Genomic DNA, 17930 nt, shown 5'->3' on the forward strand with positions numbered 1-17930 from the left:
GAGAGAGAGAGAGAGAGAGAGAGAGAGAGAGAGAGAGAGAGAGAGAAGAAGAAGAAGAAGAAAACAAAACAAAGAGAAGTAGTCAATGAGTCCGCGTAGACCTAATCTCTCTACTTTGATGTACCATGTGAGGCCGAGATTTCAACGATTATGTCAAACTGGGACCCAAGAAGGGAATCAACTTGGAGAAGAGAGAAGACTAAAGATTTCTTGATCCCAATTTGTTTATATATAGATGTTAAAGACTTTAGGTGTTTGATGCTTGAAAGCAATTGCTTGTATAGGCCTCCATGTACTTAATTCACTTGTTTAATAATATTATTGGTCTTCTCCTCTCGTTTTCTCAAACTCTTTGGAGTTTTTAAAGGTTATATATGTAATATATACTTATATCTCAAGAAGAAAGAGAATAAAATAATGTGAAAAGTCATAAGCTTGGGATGAACTTTTGGAGGATTTCTTGGTTTTTAATAATATTTATTATAAATATCTAATAAGTCAAGAAGATTATTGAACAAGGTATTAAGAACTATAGTTTGCTATATATTGTTTGATTAGTGGCCATATGTGATGTTGGTTTACCATGATCTATCACACCCTAAATCCCTAATGAATTGCTTAAGCAGCTATCTTTGAATAAATTCTTATGGCTTAATTACCATAGATCTTGTTGACTTTGGAGCAACCTCTCCCCGAAAGAATAGGGCTGTTTATGTATTATATCTATTTTTTTATGGAAGTTAATCAAGAAACCTCACCATCTATTGCTTGTAGATTAATGTCAAATTGGCACTTAGTTAACAACATGAGGTTTAAGACTTAATTGATCCCAAAGTACACCTAGGCAAATGCTCTTAATTTCAAATTACCTCTATAATAAAAAAATGTCGAAGTTCGTCTGGATTGGTTGGAGTTGATGCTAATATAATTGCCATAAATTATCTCTTTATTCTCACGTTTTTGTTGCTTTTGCCGCTAAAGTTGAATTCCCTCTTAGTATCCAATTCCTATGCACACACAGTTACACCAATGCATACATAATACATACATACATACATACATCTCTCTCTTTCTTTTCTCTCTCTCTCTCTCTATCTATATAAGTAAGATGAACATGTAAGCAAGCAAGAAATAAGATTTATCTATCTTAACAAGGTCAATGAGCAGTACCTTATGCGAATTAGTTTACTTTTCTTTTCTTTTTTTGCAAGGGTTTATCTGGCCATGATAACATTAGTTTATGACATCTTAAGGTCTAGTACTTGTTCAACTTATTATAATAAGTAACCTAACTATTGAAAGGTATCATGTAATGGCCTACATGTATTTATAAAATGGGTTGCTCTCGTAACTAGTTGAAGCTTGAAAGCCTTGAAATTATTGTTATTATCCAAGTTGCACTATTTATATTGAAGTAGGTCAATGCTTTGATCAAGCATTGAAAAGAGCACTTTAAGGTGAGGCTGGATATCTTGTTTGTTTACGCAATGATCGAGCACCATTATTTTCAAGATAGATTTGGGTTCAACTATCAAGTATATGTATATATATATATATATACATACAAATAATGGTCCCTACCTTGTGAGATTGACCAAACTTTATATTAATTTTTATAGGCCTGCCTGATCGATCCCATCTGATGTTAGATGTTAAGATGATTGGATTTTAGTTATAACAATCATTGTCATCATGCCCTAGAAATAGCTTAAATAGTTTTAATTAAGCTAACATCCACCAAGTTCCCTAGCACCTGCTCTTTATCAGAATAAATGGCACATGGATGATGCCATGATCAATGCAAGTTGAAGCTTTTTAACGTACTCGATCCCATGCTCATCTACTTACCTTCTTGACTACGACTTCCCTCATCAAAGGGAGAGAGAGAGAGAGAAGAGAGAGAGAGAGAGAGAGAGAGAGAGGAAATAAATACTGTTAGATAGAAGATCTGATATGACTATAACTTAAATCTTTTCTCCAAAGAGTGAAATAAACTCATGAACAAAATGAGTAAAATTAATCTTTTTCTTATCTGAAACTCTTCTGGTCTAATGTACCCGCATACAGTTCCATGAAGATTGGTCACTATAATGATTAATTATACATATCTACCAGACTTATCTGTCATTAGCTGCAAAAAGAATAATCCAAATGTCAACGGTTTACGTCGCACGACAAATTATAAGAGAGGATTTAGTCTTCCCTTTCAATCAGCAGTTTTCCACTAGGAAGAAATGATATCAAGCATTTGTCTTACTTGATACTAGAGATGATATTGCTTCTTGCGAGATTGAAACATTTACCTGCTCTCTGAGTTCAGATGATGCTTACATCTCTCACATTAGCTGGGAAGTTGGTAGTATTATATTACACAAGCCCTACTCTTTGTACATAATATATATAGTGAAAAAGCTCTTAGTGAGCCACTGAAATGGACTTGTTGATTTAGTTTACTATCTTTTATATAGACTAACTTGTTGTGAATATTTTTAGACTTTAATACCATTATCTTGTCACTTCCTAAGATTGTACAAGAAGTAACCTTCATATAGGAGAGAAGGGGAAGTCATGAATTTTAAGCCATCTGGACCTTCAGGCCTTTATCCACATTATTTTGTTGGGCCTAAATCTGGAGGCCTAAACTTTGGAGAAGTCGTCGCCGACTTGTTACTCGCAACGGAAGTCGGCATTATCGACCTGAGTTGTGCCGAAGTATATTATACTAACGCGACCAAGGCCCTTATCCACTTACCGTCGTTAGGGCCTACATTTAAATTAATTGGTGGTCCCACTCGAAGATCGGGGAAGTCGCCGCCGACTTGTTACACAGCGAGCGGGCATTCCTCACAAGAAGTCGGAACTACGGATCTGAGTTCACACGACTAAGGAAAAGTCGGCGAGTCTCGAGAGTAGCTGCCGGCTCGCTTCGAGTTTAGTTCGTTCTTGGTGTTGGATGCCGAGTGCCTTGACCGCAGGTTTATATTTAACTTGAACCAGTGGATCTCCTTAGTATGGTAGATACGAGAGCGAACGATAAGTGTTCGACGAAATGACTGAAATACCTTCAAAATTATTGCGTTCCTGTGGGCAGAAACCCACGGAATTGACATCTTAGATTGTAGCGTTACAAGGGAGATTGAAGAACTGTGGATGGCTTTTACACGACAAGAAGTAAACAGGTTCATAGAAGAGTCCAACCATCTGAGTGGTCTAACAACAAGCCAATCATACAGCATTTGCCAGTACATTGATAAAATAGGCCAATTCAGAAACAAGTAAGTTAAAGAACTTCAACAGGACAAAGTATTGGCAAGAAATAGTTTGAAAAGTACAAAGTTGATCAGGATCAATTAGCTAACTTTACAGATGGTGAAGGTACAAAACACTCTTTAAACAAAGGTGTGCAAAGACAGCAAACAAGAAGATGGAGCCCATTAGGCATCCATGAATAAGAACTCTACAGTATACAAGGACAAAGGCCAATGCAATAGATTTGTGAAAAAAAAAAAAATCCATTAAATTATTTAGCATCTTCTACCTGATTATTGCTAAAAACCAGATCACACCAAACTGAGAAAGCAATGCAAACTGATCTAAGCTTCTGATTCCTTCTAGAAAAGTTTCATCTTAGAAACAAAAGAGACCAAAGAAGACAGTCGCATTGTCTTTTTTTTCTTTTGTTTTGGTCTTGTATTTACAACAAGCAAAATATTGCTTCTTTCTTTGTTGCAAAAAAGAATTGCAGATTTTAGCAGATCCATTTCAATGCTCCACAATTCTTGGTCCCCTATATGGTGCACCCACAACCAGGAAATCATCAGGCTTCTCAGTCTCCTCCAGCCAAGCATACTCCTCACCTTCACAAGGCACCAACCTTGCATCACCTGCCATACAAAGAACCCAGTTATGCCTAACATCTTGTAGATGCTAGTAGATGTATACAAACAAGTATGTTGATACTTTAGGACAGGAAAATAGATGGTTAAGAGCTTACTCATATTATCATATATAGACAAAGAGACTATTTGCATTTACTCTCACACAGAAAGAAAGCAACATAAGTAGGTACCTAATTTTACTAGAGCTGTGAAAAGATTGCATGCAATGAAACAAAACTTGGTTCTTTTCTTGGTGGAAAAGGGTTTCTCGAGTCAGACTACACCTATGACCAGAATATCTTATTGAGGGCACAGTAATTGCTTGATTGTGTCGTACTATAACATGCTTAAATTCTCTTGATTTTTAATTGCACATGATCAGAGCATTTTCACTGCAATCCTTGTATTGAAAAGCTATGGATGAAATAAACTACACATCGAGCAACATTGTTAATGACAGGTATGACAATCATGGAAATAAGATATTACTATTCAAATCATCGCTAGCGCCGAAAAGGATAGAAATCCAATAAGCTCCACAATCAGTAATCACTCTGTTGATGCAAAAAAATATATATATATACCAAGAAACAGACTGGACATGCAAGATTTTAGAGGGGGAAAAAAAAAGAGATAATACACCTTAGGAACTCAAAAAAGAAAAAAAAGAGAAAGAATTGCATATATATACCAGGAAAGCTCGCATATGAGAAATCGTTGTAGTATGTGCAGTGTCTTCCTTCATCATCACAATAAGGTGGACCAAGGACATCCAGAACCGCACAAGATGTCTTTGCAGTAAAGCAATGCATGTTGCCGCCGTCTGCCGGATAAAGTATGGATGTCTCACAAGGAGCAGTGAAGATGGCGTCAGTCTTTACTTTTGCCAACTGGGCTCCTGGTGGTAGAACTGCTTTTCCCAAAAGAGAAGGAATTAAAAGAATGATGTTAGAATATATGGAAAAAAGCGGTGCAAGAATAATGCTACAACTGGATATGTGGAGAATAATAGGCAAACAAGAAAACAAGCATAACTAAATAATACAAACAAAAGAAAAGAAGTTAGAGATAACAATTTCGTCGTACAAGACTTAGAGTGAGTTTGGTTGGTGGTATCGTTGGCGTCCTGAGGAATGGCAACCCAGTCGTACGACTTGATATGTATGGAACCAAAGAGAAGCTTGCTAAAGACCGTCATACCAGGGTGATTATGAAGTGGGATGACACCAGATGGAGGCAAACAGAATATACCAATCTGAAATGAGAAAATTAGAAATATTCAAGGTAGTGGTCCTCGCTATAATGATTATAAACTTAGGAATGAAAGTGCTACCGAAAAATTGTCACACTCATAAAGGTGCAAATATGTTATCGGTGGAGGTCCTTGGAACTCGATATTCCGAAAACATGCCATATTTGGAGTTAGACCAACATCTGCTGCGGTCACATTATCTATAAAAGAGGAAGCATACAGCAACCATCAGTACAACAGTTTTTAATGCAATATCCAATGCAATCAGCATGCTCTAAAATATATGACTAGCTCACTTGTATAGGAGAAGTTACAAAACATTATAAGATATCATGTGCCTAGCTACAATAACAAGATAAGGCAGGATTCTGACTTCCAATATTTAATGATGCCACTACAGCTGACATGATGATTTTTATTAACTATGTGGATGCCCTCTAGGAAACCTCTAAATCTGAGTTCTTTGGATCTTACTCTAGTAGTGCCACTTGAAATGGCTGGCAGTCTTGGAAGTATTTTGAAGGAAACCAAAGATTGAAGTCATGCACAAGTTACAATATCTATATACACATTCTGAACTTCGGAGTAGATTGCAGAAACCAATTTGTTCTAACGATTTTGTATACATGTAAATGTGATGAGGATAAAAGTAGGAAGAGAAAATACATACTGAAAGGCCACAAAACTTCACTTGCATTGTGGAAGTCAAGCATGCATGGACGAGACCATACACGACAAATTGTTGCGATGGGAAGAGAAAATACATACTGAAAGGCCACAAAACCTCACTTGGATTGTGGAAGATGAGCATGCATGGACGAGACCATAAGCGACAAATTGTAGTGATAGGAAGAGAAAATACATGCTGAAAGGCCACAAAACTTCACTTGGATTGTGAAAGACGAGCATGCATGGACGAGACCATAAGCGACAAATTGTTGCAATAGGAAGAGAAAATACATACTGAAAGGCCACAAAACTTCACTTGAAAATACATACTGAAAGGCCACAAAACTTCACTTGGATTGTGGAAGACGAGCATGCATGGCTGAGACCATATGCTACAACTTGTTGCGATAGGAAGAGAAAATACATACTGAAAGGCCACAAAACTTCACTTGGATTGTGGAAGACGGGCCCGCATGGCCGAGACCATAAGTGACAAATTGTTGCGATAAGAAGTACGCCAAAGGCAACCTTTTTTTTTTGGTTTGAGAGAGAAAATGCTGAAGGACCTATACCGAACTTGCACCATGACCATTCAGGAGAACTAAACAAACGAAGCAAGCCGACAATTCACCTTAAACTAATGCAAGAATTCAGACATGTCACAGGTTAAGATACTGAGATTGCGAGATCTGCAACTTTGAAAATCCCAAAGATCTCTCACAAGTCAAGAATTCAACTAGTAGTTTAAACTGCACAAACAATGATAAAGTTCACTGGCATCACTAAATTAATTGCTAGATCTTTCGTCAAATATCAAAATTAACTCTTTAAAAGTCTCAAATTGACATAATCTCAGACATAATTCGGTCACGTTCACACACAAGGATACATAAAATAAATCTAACATAATAAGCAAATACTCGAGAAATGCCTACAAAAGAGGAGACATTGCAAATAAAAACCAGAGCTTTCCTAAGCAACGAGGGTTACCAAGAATAGATTGAAGCCGATCGACGTCCGCCGGGTGCGGCACAACCCCAGACCGGCCATCAGAGAAGACCTCTTTGCACGTCTCGAACAGCCTCTGGACGAGCGACGGCATCGGCGCTGGCTTCTTGTGGCGCCGCCGGCTCTTCCTCGACCCCGACTTGCTCTTCTCCAACGACAATTCTGCGACCGACACTCGGTCCGCCAAGCTACTCTCAACCCTCATAAAAAGAAGGAGTCACCTTTCGCCGGCAAACCAATCCAGAAGACGAACCCCAGGAGCAACGGAGGGCTCTCAATTAGCGAACCCAGAGAATGCCCACTTTTAATTACTAAACAATGGAGTAAAAGCTGGGTCCTTTTAGGCCCTTCAAACCAGAACCAAGCCAGGGAGGTGGGTCTTATGCTCTTATTCTAATCCAAGGCAAAGACGGGGGAGAGGAAGCCGGATATGGATTCCTCAACTTGATCTATTCTTGTGCATTATGCTGCCCAATAATACTCTCGCTACTCCAGTAAAAATATCATAGTATGGATGCCTTTTGGAGTAGTTTTCCCTCCTGGGGAAGAGGGGGGGATGTGGGGTTTGCTGGTTGTGAAGGTGAGACGTTTATTACATGTGAAGGCTATAAAGGGTAGAAGATCTTTCGCTGCCTGCCCGGTCTCAAAAATCATTTCTTTTTGGGCGAGAAACCAGGGGCTATTGCAGGGGACTTTCCTGTGGGCTAATTGAAACAGCCTTTGATTCTTTCTCTCTCTCTCTCTCTCTCTCTCTCTCTCTGACACACACTATATACATATAAATATTATATATACAAATGTATCAAAGCACTGTGCGTGTATGTGGACTGATACAAGGCTACATGCCGCAGTTTTACTCAATCCCTGGCACAGTGGAACTGAAAGTGTGAACTTTTAACTGTTTGGAATCAAAAGGACGAAACTTTACGACCGCTCAAATCCTGGTACCTTTGAATTATATATCAAAAAATCCTTACTATAAACCAAGTTGGAGGAAGAGCTTTCCGACTTTGGATGGCTTTCGAAAGAACTAAGAGCGGAGTTGGCGTGGTCTTCGACCGGCCTTTAAACGAGGGCGGCGCGCCCAATAGCAGCTGGGGTTGACTGTTACCAGAATCATTTGATTAGTTGGCTGCCCACCACCAGCAGTCCTTCAATAATATATTTTTTTCTTATTCTAAAATATAAATCTTTTATTTTAAAGTAACAGCTAAATATTATAATAATTCTATTTTAGAATATAAGTATTATTTATTATAATTATGTTTTATATCACACACCAACCCATTTATTAATTTACTATCAATTCATTTTATATTCGAATCAAATAATATTTCTTATAATTTTATAAAAAAAGTAAAACATATATTTTTTTCTTTATTTTTAATTTACTTTATATCATACTAAAAATAATTATTATATTTTTATTTCAGAATATAAGTGAATATTTAAATAGTTATGTCTCATCTTTGAGAATAACAAATAAAAAGTAACTATTTTTAAATCTTTTTATATTTCTAAAATAAATGGGGCCTTAAAGTGTTAGCATTTATTAATGATAATAAGTAGATAGAGTTTATTTAAAGTTTCTCACTTGGTTATCAATGATTTAAGTAATTTAGTTAATAAATTAGAAAATTTTATCAAAAACATCTCACATTTTAGGTTGATGATTAATTACATCTTTTAGTGTCACTTTTGACACCTCAAAATAAATAAAATAAATAGACAAATACACTAACTAAAATATATTTTATTAAAAATTCTAATAAAAATAATCTTAAAAATTTAACTAAATTAGCTTGGGCCACCTCTACTTCGAGAGTAGACTCTTTCATGAGCTTTAATTTAATGGTAAAATGTCTTTATTTTTCTTTTATATACCCTTTCATTTTCTCCTTTGACCTTTATAGCAACATATTTAAACACTAATAAAGTAATAATCATAATGATAATAAATACAAAAGTTAGTCGACTGTAGGAAATTCCTGCATCAAGAGTGTTGCAGAAGATTTGCTGCATATTTTTTGGTTGAAAGCTACGTACTACCCTGAGCTTTGGACTAATTAATCCACTCCTTATTAAGGCATCTATGATCTATCGTGGACGTGCATAAGTTTGTCCTCTGGTTGTACGAGACCACGAATCACTGTGAAAGCTACAGATACACAATTCCTTCTCCTTCTACAGTGAAATCCACCGCCCAACAGTTGAACTAAATATCTCTCTAATTATCCTCGAATCTAAAGAAAGTTTTGTTTGTTGGTGGAATCTAATATATACTTTCTCCTTCATTAAATGGTTTGAAACGAGCATGCATGCATAGACCTGTCTATCTGACGTAGTACGGACGTACCCAAGTTCGTGAGCTTTGAGCTTGGAAACACTTCAAAAGTGTTGTGTGTTGGGGGCTCATCACTCGATGGGAGGAAGAGGACGAATTAAATACGCCCAGAAAATTAATTAAATTCCATCAATGTAACTTTATATCTTCTCGCCAACAGTATGAAGCTATCAGAGGGACTTATACCATGGTTTGATACCTAAAACAGTGGGTGGGGAGATCTCCTCCAAGCTCTGTGACCATGCGATTGTATGTAGTAGTAGATGTGGTTAACTCTTGTATTAAATAGCACTTGTAGAGTCGTATATAGAGTAGATATTGATCAAGTATTATAATATATGTTGGATAAGTAATGAAGAATTAAGTTGTCGTTAGTGCAATTAATATCAAAGCACGTTCACGAACTTTGGGAGCTTTCAAAGACCAACTGATGTTTGTCTCTTTTTTTTCTTAGAGGACCAAGTCATGCGAGGTTGATTCAACTATTTAGCCCACAGGATTCAAGAATCCATTCATGGTTTGTCAGCCAAGATAGAGATAGCTCGAGCGACAAGGGATAATGGCATGTTGGTATATCTATATATATATATATATATATTGGTAGAATGGGGTTTCCTGGATTTTTATATGCATTGGAAGTTGGCTTGGTTGGAGCTTGGAGGAGACGCCAAGAAATCTCGACGTGGAATTATGGAGCTGTAGATGGTTTGAGATATGGGTTGTTGAATTAGACGTGGGATAAGTTTCTAGCTACTTCCCAGGTCTACATCATTGGAAGGATACATGCTGAGAGACTATAATTTCCTTCTTTTTGCCACAATAAGTCACATTATGATGAGCTCCATGAGGTACAATTAATTAACAAAGAGATGCTTTTAAGTACACACCAAGCAAGGTTTTAAAATGCTAACTGAGGGCGAGCCTAGAGTTCAAAACAATTCAAAAAATATATATATAAGAGTGGTCACAGAAATAGTTAAATGAGTATATACAACCTAAAAAAATGGTTTGCTAACATCTGCAACAATCTTGATTTCGAGGTCAAATTATATACTAAAACATAATATAAAAATAGTAAGGTGGTCTCTTGAAGTTGGATAGGGATCTAAATGAAGTCTAGCTATATTCCATTTAAGGCAGGAGGCTAGGTGAGTAGGTGGTAAGTCTGGAAGTCTTTTTAAAACAAGGCTACAATACTTCTCGCTACAATTCAAGGATATATCTACTTAACTTTGATACCCAGACCTCTCACCTAGTGAAACTGGCAGGTAAAAACCATGCGAGGTATCATGACACTTATATGAACAGTTTACATATTTACATCAGCTATAACTGTATGGTTTAATTAAGAGTTCACTCCCTGAAGCCAAAAATACAACAAAGATAAGAGATATCGGATAGTAATTCCACTTTCGCTAGATCAGTTGTCAGATACATCATGAGGCTCCCAAAACCTGGAAGCAGAAGATTGGAAATCGGGCAAAGAGACTGGAATAGAACAGTTTGAAAAGTCCCTGAAGAACAAATGTCCAAGCTCTTCAGCACAACCCCCGGTAACAATTCGGCACCCATCCACAGCCAAAGCTGTTACTCCATTCACAGTTCCCGTTTCACCAGGTACACGACAATCCAACGAATTTGCAAGGACACCAGTTCCAGTTTCCCATACATTGACATGGTAATCAGATGGCCCTCCTGTAACTACCTTATATGGATCCATGTGTAACAATGTAACGGTGCTGTTCGAATCCAATTCGGCCACACACTTGGGAGATTCCTGGCATTTACGGATGTCCCACAGCATAGCCCTGTATCGGAATAGAGATATATCTTGTATGTCATGGAAATTGGCACAGCAAAGTATGAGAAGCATGATGCATGATATCTAGCAAGAAAAAAATAAAAAGTATAGAAGCAAGCTGCATTTTGACAGTGGCAGCTTCAAGCTGAAGTCAAAACAAAATAACGTACAAAGGAAGTATTATGCAAGGTCAGACTCAGTATTCAACCTTAGACGAGAAACATTAGCTCAGCTTTCATACTTACTTGTCCTTTCCACCAGTACATATTAACCATTTGGAGGGCAACATGTCAAACGAATACATTTTTGGATTATGAACTGCGGCAGTAAAAGCCTTCCGCATTGTCCTCAAATCAATTGCTGTAACGTGAGATCCAGCAGCAACATAGCAAAGTGTATCATGGCATCTCATAGCAACAGGTGTACTAGGAAGGGAAGTACTTCCCACACATGATGAACTAGAAGATGATGATGCAGCTGTGTCCCAAACCCTGACCTATAAAAGAATAGACAGATAAATCATCAAAAAGACTCTCCAGGATTATCACAGAATAGCAAATGCCATGTTAACCTGATAATAAATTACGTGTTCTAGGTATAGAACTTAAAAGTCAAGTGAAAAATAGAAGATAGTAGTATAAGATCGCATTTGCATAGCCAAGGGAACTACTAAAAAGGAAGAGAACAATCCAATAAAAAGAGCACGCATCACTTGGATGCAACGATGACAAGAGTGAAAGCAGGTCCATATATAGTCATAGATACTTGCAGAAGAGGGACCTGAAATGACATTGTCTGTAAATAGAATATAGGGTGTGACAATTATACCTTGGAATCCCTAGAGATGCTGACCAAAAGAGAGGCTTTATGCCTGAAAGACCAAAAGAAAGTTCAGGAAAAGAACATAATCAGACAATATATGTAGGAACCTATGCATGTATCAATGGAGTACATATGATTATGAATAAGTTAAGAAGTGAAATGTGTAAAGTGAGCAGCATATGGATATTAGATTTACATATCCCAGAGCAACTTCAGATGCACCAGACATATTTGAAAAATTAAGATAAAAGCTGATGGTGCTTTATCAAAAGATGACCGTGCCATGGCAAGAGGGAACACTTCCCAAGTGTGCCTAACATATATCTTAACCAAGATGTATGTTTCTCCGGGAAAAAAATTCACTACCTAGAGAGTATGGTCCACTTGGTGAAATAGCAATTGCCATTACAAACTTAAGATCTACATAGAAAACTATACACTTGATGAAAAGGCATCATTTGCACCTTCCTCGCAAAAAAATCATATTTCCAGAAAAGTATATATAATAAACTCAGAAGACCAGACGGCGACAAGCGTGAAATGGAAACTCTTGCAAATCTGTAGCAAGATTATAAGGTCATAAATAAGTTCATTCATTTGCTATTACGTACATTATTCTTTACCCTACAGACAATTCTAAGAAGAAAAGCAGTTAAGAGTTTAAGTAGTCTGGCAATAAGTATGTTTTTGTTATGTTTACCACAACTCAATACAATATAGGATTATTACAGCAAGATAGAGATTTATGTCTGTTGACTGTTGGGACATCCAAACTATAATGAGAAGAGAAGTTCATACCAAGCGACTGACAAAAATGACAAAGTTCTCTCATGACCATGGTATGTCAAAATGAGAGGATGATGCTTCCCACTTGAACTAACGGACCAAAGGCGAACAGTGCAATCTTCCCCTCCACTGGCAAGTACTTTTGACCCGCCCTCTCCCAGCAATTTGTCAGCAAGAGCAGTAACAGGCCCGCTATGACCTTTAAAACAGCGTTGAGAACGGCCCTAGAAAATGACTTATTAACCTTAAAAAAATGTGCAAAAATATCAATAAAACGAAAAAAGGAGAATAGTAACAAAATTCACCAAGGAGAACCAAAAGTTCATATTACCTTGGACCAAAGTCGAATGGTTCTGTCCAAGCTTGAAGTGACCAAGACATTTTCTTCATTTTGCATCTCATTTCGAAATAACGATGTGCCAATTATTGGAAACAATCTGTAGGCAAAAGCAACAACATTCAACTATGTATGAATCCCGATCAGGATGGATACCATCATACCATTTGTTTACACAAGGTTATTGCTAATGCATCTAACAGATCTGTTACTTATGAAACACTAAAACATCATTACTCTACACATTATTGAGTTAAAAGACTAATGGTAACACTGGAATAATGAATCTATTTTTCTTTAAAAAAAAAAACTAGAATAATGAATCTTATCAGGATAAAAAATGAAATACATGACTTTCATATGCAAGGTATGTTTGTCAGTTGACCATAGAATTTCACCAACTTAAGAGTAAACTATACTTAAAATAAATGAGTTACATACTGATGATTGGAAAAACAATTAACAGAGAAGAATTACAGACAACTTAAAATATACTTACATTTCCTGATAGCAAAAAACAAGTGATGGAAAATAATTTAGGGAAAAAGGTGCAAATTTTCATTGTCATAAACAGAGTAATGAGCATTTTGCTCAACATGATGGATGTCTGAGATGGCATAAATTTAGAACAAATCTGATTAAAATTATATTGTTCTACTGAGGAAACTATACTTCCCACTGACAATTTTACTGCAGACAAATAGAGAAGTACTGTTGGTCGTCATGGATGCAGTATAATGAAATAAAATGAAGTTAGGGACCCAACACACCTCATACAGGTGATCCTTGATCCATGAGCTCTCAAAGTTTCACAAGCTGAGATATTAGAGTCTAAAGGATCAAGTCTCAACCTTTGCGCGATTGAGCCCTAAAGAGAAAAGAAATGTCTCAAATAAACTGCTAAACCATCTTTAATAGACCTCTAGATCAACATTAGATTTCAAAAATTGAGAGGCTGCCGACATTTTTTGACTTTTGACCTGAGTACAATAATGCTCACCTGAGCAAGCAAGATATCATTTCTGTCCAGCATTATATGGCTATGAGGAATTGGATATGTAAAGAAAAAAACTTTCAAGGGATCGTTGAATTTCATTTGATGTAATGCAGTATGCCGGCCAATATATTGTTCCCTAGCTCCTGAGGCTCCAGGAAATAGACTTTGATGTGGCCAGTGCTCCCTGTGCATTCAAAGCAGATGACTTAACAAAGAAATATACAGATATAAACAAACATCAAAGAAGTTTACAACCTCGCCATTCCTTTCCTATGAAATGAAAGAGCTACACCATATAAACTAATATGCAGAAAACCTATTAAAAAAGTATCTACTTTTCAAATGTGCGAAAGATTATGTACCAAAGCCACAAGAATGTGAAATAAGATATATTTGACGTCACCATGTAGATCAAGTTCGGAGCTAACTTGTACAAAATTATGAATGAAAACTCAAACGAGCTGGAGTTCTTTGAGGAATGAAACCGTGAAGTCTACGGAACAACAGTGAAAGTGGAGGTAATTACTAAGTCAGATCTTTCAACAAGGACTACGATTGTCGATTATAGCCTACTTCTAAGTTAACATGAAATTATCGCCAACAAATAAGATGAAACAAAATCCAAACAGGCCTTACAAGATCGTCTATTGGTATGTGGCAATCACATGTCCAGCAATAAGCATAACCGTGGAGAATTTTTCTTGCGGCTAAGTCCCTCAAGATTCTATAAATTCATCTATCCAAGCTTATAGAAAACATATCAACAAGTGGAAAAGAAACATTTCTTGGATTACCTCAAGATCCCTCTTTTACACTCTAGACCAACTCCATTACTTGCAAAATGCAAAACCCAATTAAGGAATCGGAATTTGGATTAACAATAAAAGGAGAAGGGAGGTACGCGAAGAGGCGGGACCAAACGGCGTCGGAGTAGGCGAAGTTGCGCAGGGGCTTGCAGGTCATGGCCAGGTTGGTCACGTCGCGGAGGCTCAAGAAACCCGCGGTGTGGGCAAGGGAGTCGGCGTCGAGATCCGCCAGAGTCCTCCCGGACGCCGAGACCCGATCCATTAGCGATCGGTCGCTTGAGAGGAAACCCTAGGAGAGGGAGAGAGACGTTTCTAACGGTCGACGGTGTTCATGGTCGCGGCAAAAGGCGGTGCTTTTTTTATCGGTTTTTCTTCAGGCGAAGAGGACGGCGGGAGGTAAGGCGTGAGCCTCACGTGACTTATATGACGGATAGGATGGATATCTTTGAATTGCCATCCCATGGGCTTTTTATTGTTTTAAGCCAGTTGGGCCTTTGAAACGAGTCTCAACTCACCTGAGTCTTTCGCTCTACTCTCTACTCTCTACTCATCCGAGTTCACTCGGAGTCAATTCTCTTTAACAGCCCCGACCCCGATCACTCTCTCCCTCCCTCTCTCGGTGCTCCATTACCGAAACCGTAACCCTAATCCTTAACTCAACCATGTCCAGAACTCTAGTCTTCTCCTTCCTCCTCCTCTTCTCCTTCCTACCGATCCGTTCCTCCTCCTCCTCCCCTTCCACCCTCGGCCTCGATTCCTTCCTCTCCGACCTCCTCCGCCGTGACCCCTCCGCCAATAACGACTCCTTCCTCTCCCTCCCTTCCTCCCTCAAGAAATCCTTGTCTCAACCCCTTCCATTCTCCCCTTCCTCCTCTTCTCTCATCTCCCACCTACTTTCTCTCGAGGTCTCCGTCCCCGTCTCCGTCAAGCTCGTCGGGGCCTCCTTCTCCTCCGCCGCTCCCTCCCTTCTCCAATCGTTCGCCTCCGCCGCCGTCTCCTCGGCTCGTTTCCACGCCATCGCTGCCGACTCCCACCACCTCGCCATCTCCCACGCCCTCCACCTCGATGTCTCCCATTCCCCCCTCGCCGCTCCCCTCTCCGATGCTCTTCGCTCCCACCTCGACTCCTCCCCCTCACCTCTCTACCGATCGTCCCTCGTTTCCGTTCCCTACTCCGTAATCGATTCCATCATCCACAAAGATTTCCAAAAAGAATTCTCCACCTCCGCCCCGGCCTTCTACATCTACTTGCTCGATCTCGGATCTCAATCGAAGCCCTATGCCTACTCATATGACGGTAAAGACTCCTCTCCGGCTTTTACGAAGTGTTTCGGGACTCTCTGGACTGGGAAGGAGCGGTACATATGGATCGATCTCGGCGCCGGACCGGTGGACTACGGCCCAGCCTTATCTGGCGATGGCGTGCTTCCACGAGGTGAGTTCCACCCTTTAGCATCATTACATGGGCGGCCGAGATCGGAAAGGACACTCCTTTCTGACCTTTCTTCCTTGGTGCTCAGCGCCTATCAATCACTCTTGACCCCGTCTCTTAGAATCCCAGTGTTCTTCGAGAATACCCTCTTGATCCAGCTTGTTCATATTCATGGGCCTGATGCGAATGATCCCGTTGGTTTGGATTGGAATTCTATAGAGCAGACACTTAAGGAGAGTGAATTGACCTACAAGGATCAGTCTTTAGCATTCAAATCATACAGTGTGAAGTTCTCAGAGTGCCCTCTCTGTTCATTTGCCATTGCGCGATCTACGAACTCATTCACATCGAGATTTCTCTTTGAGAATTATACCTTGATCGTGAACGAGTACTTGGACTCAAAGCGGCTAAGACATATACTGTCAGAGTCGGTGGAAGAGATTCGCCGATCAGCAGGGATTGGTGAAGAAAACTTCGGCAAGATTCTGCCTGTTTATGTATTTGATCTGGATTATGACAAGCTCCTCTTGCTGGACCGGTACCACCAGGCTGTTGCTTTCAGGGACATGGTCATCGCTGTGAGGACCAGGAGCTCACAGACTGTTAGCGACTACAGTTGTAATGGGCGGCATGTGATCACGCAGACCCGTAACCTGGAGCGCCCGGTGATTGGCTCAATCCTCCAGAGCATGTGGGGTGTCACACCTACCCACCTTTCATGGAGTCCAGTGCATAACAATACGCTGGTGGACTATACTTGGAGTGTCGGGCAGACTCCATTTGGTCCTTTTTCTGAGACTTCATCACTGTCATTTGTTCAGAGAGATGCAGCTCGGAGGAACGTTCTTCTGACGACACTGAACTATACGATCACCAGCGCCATCAGTGTGCTGGATTCTATGGCGGCACATGGTGGTGATAGGAAGCTTCTTAAGAAGAACAAGTATGTTGAATTTGTTCAAAGGTGGAATCTGCTCAAGCACAAGTTGGAGAAGGTGGTCTCGGCTATGTCCCATTTGGATTATGAGAAAGCGGTGTTCTTTTTGAGGTCTTCAGATCATGATCTCTATGCAATTCACACACTGGTTTATCAGGCATCTCAAGAACTGGAGGCTTCATTGGTTTGTTTTAAAGACCCACCATTTCCATGGGCTTCGGTTTCCATGGCTGGAGTTTTTGTTATTGGTTTCTTTTATGTCTACGCTAAGAGGGACAAGCTATTCAAAAGCAAAAGAAAGCAATTTTGATAGCTTTTCTGCATGTTTTGGAAGAACCTATGAATTTACGAGTGACTTTACAACCCTTTGGTTTCTTGAGAGAGCTACACTATATCAGATGTTGCATCAGATTGAGATATCACTTTCCTGGCACTGCCAGATGAGTTGATTTTTTTCTCGGTTTCCTAATCTCTCTGAAGGATACTTAGATAGCGATAATAAGATAAGTTCAGCTGCAGGGATTATGCTTGGTTATAATATTCTCTTGATACTTTTCATGTAACACCTTTTTGACTTGGTTTTTCACCTCTGCACAACTCAAGTCTAAATTGTAAAAATGTAAACCCAAGTATTGGGTCTGAACTAGGATCGAAATTGTTGAATTATGCGTTGCATGAAATGTACAATATGTTGTACCACTCATGCTGGTCAGAAGCACTTCCCTTGGTCACAAATTTTCTACTTCTTCCCTTGTTTGTTATCTTTTCAAAGGGTACATTTTGGATGTTGATTTCTCCTCTCCTAGCATTTGCATTTGCATTTGCTGAGAGTTGGGAAGAAATAGAATGGAAGTGTGCTTTC

The 17930-nt window shown here is 39.0% G+C and overlaps 3 protein-coding genes across 4 annotated transcripts; 1 reads left to right on the forward strand and 2 right to left on the reverse strand.

Moving 5' to 3' along the window:
- Positions 1-3571: 3571 nt before the first annotated feature.
- Positions 3572-7421, reverse strand: LOC140767954 (plant cysteine oxidase 2-like). Its single transcript, XM_073108012.1, has 5 exons — positions 6790-7421; positions 5212-5330; positions 4965-5133; positions 4570-4788; positions 3572-3884 (listed from the first exon to the last, which is right to left on the reverse strand). Exons 1-5 carry the CDS (start codon positions 7010-7012, stop codon positions 3763-3765), a joined length of 852 nt encoding a protein of 283 aa, XP_072964113.1. The 5' UTR covers positions 7013-7421; the 3' UTR covers positions 3572-3762.
- Positions 7422-10414: 2993 nt separating this feature from the next.
- On the reverse strand, positions 10415-15107 carry LOC140768062 (uncharacterized). 2 transcript variants are annotated; one of them, XM_073108149.1, is made up of 8 exons: positions 14796-15107; positions 13898-14078; positions 13668-13765; positions 12892-12997; positions 12573-12784; positions 11781-11823; positions 11198-11448; positions 10415-10959 (listed from the first exon to the last, which is right to left on the reverse strand). In XM_073108149.1, the coding sequence occupies exons 1-8, from the start codon at positions 14960-14962 to the stop codon at positions 10572-10574; spliced, it is 1446 nt and encodes a 481-aa protein (XP_072964250.1). In that variant the 5' UTR covers positions 14963-15107; the 3' UTR covers positions 10415-10571. The 2 variants fall into 2 exon arrangements, with proteins under 2 accessions (XP_072964250.1, XP_072964252.1); XM_073108151.1 differs by having other exon boundaries at positions 14689-14826.
- A 126-nt stretch (positions 15108-15233) lies between these two features.
- On the forward strand, positions 15234-17803 carry LOC140768061 (uncharacterized). Its single transcript, XM_073108148.1, has one exon. The coding sequence runs from the start codon at positions 15363-15365 to the stop codon at positions 17376-17378; it is 2016 nt and encodes a 671-aa protein (XP_072964249.1). The 5' UTR covers positions 15234-15362; the 3' UTR covers positions 17379-17803.
- The last annotated feature ends 127 nt before the right edge of the window (positions 17804-17930 follow it).

Source organism: Typha angustifolia, chromosome 10, assembly GCF_048772165.1.
Source record: "Typha angustifolia cultivar Huaian chromosome 10, ASM4877216v1, whole genome shotgun sequence".
Classification (NCBI taxonomy): Eukaryota; Viridiplantae; Streptophyta; class Magnoliopsida; order Poales; family Typhaceae; genus Typha; species Typha angustifolia.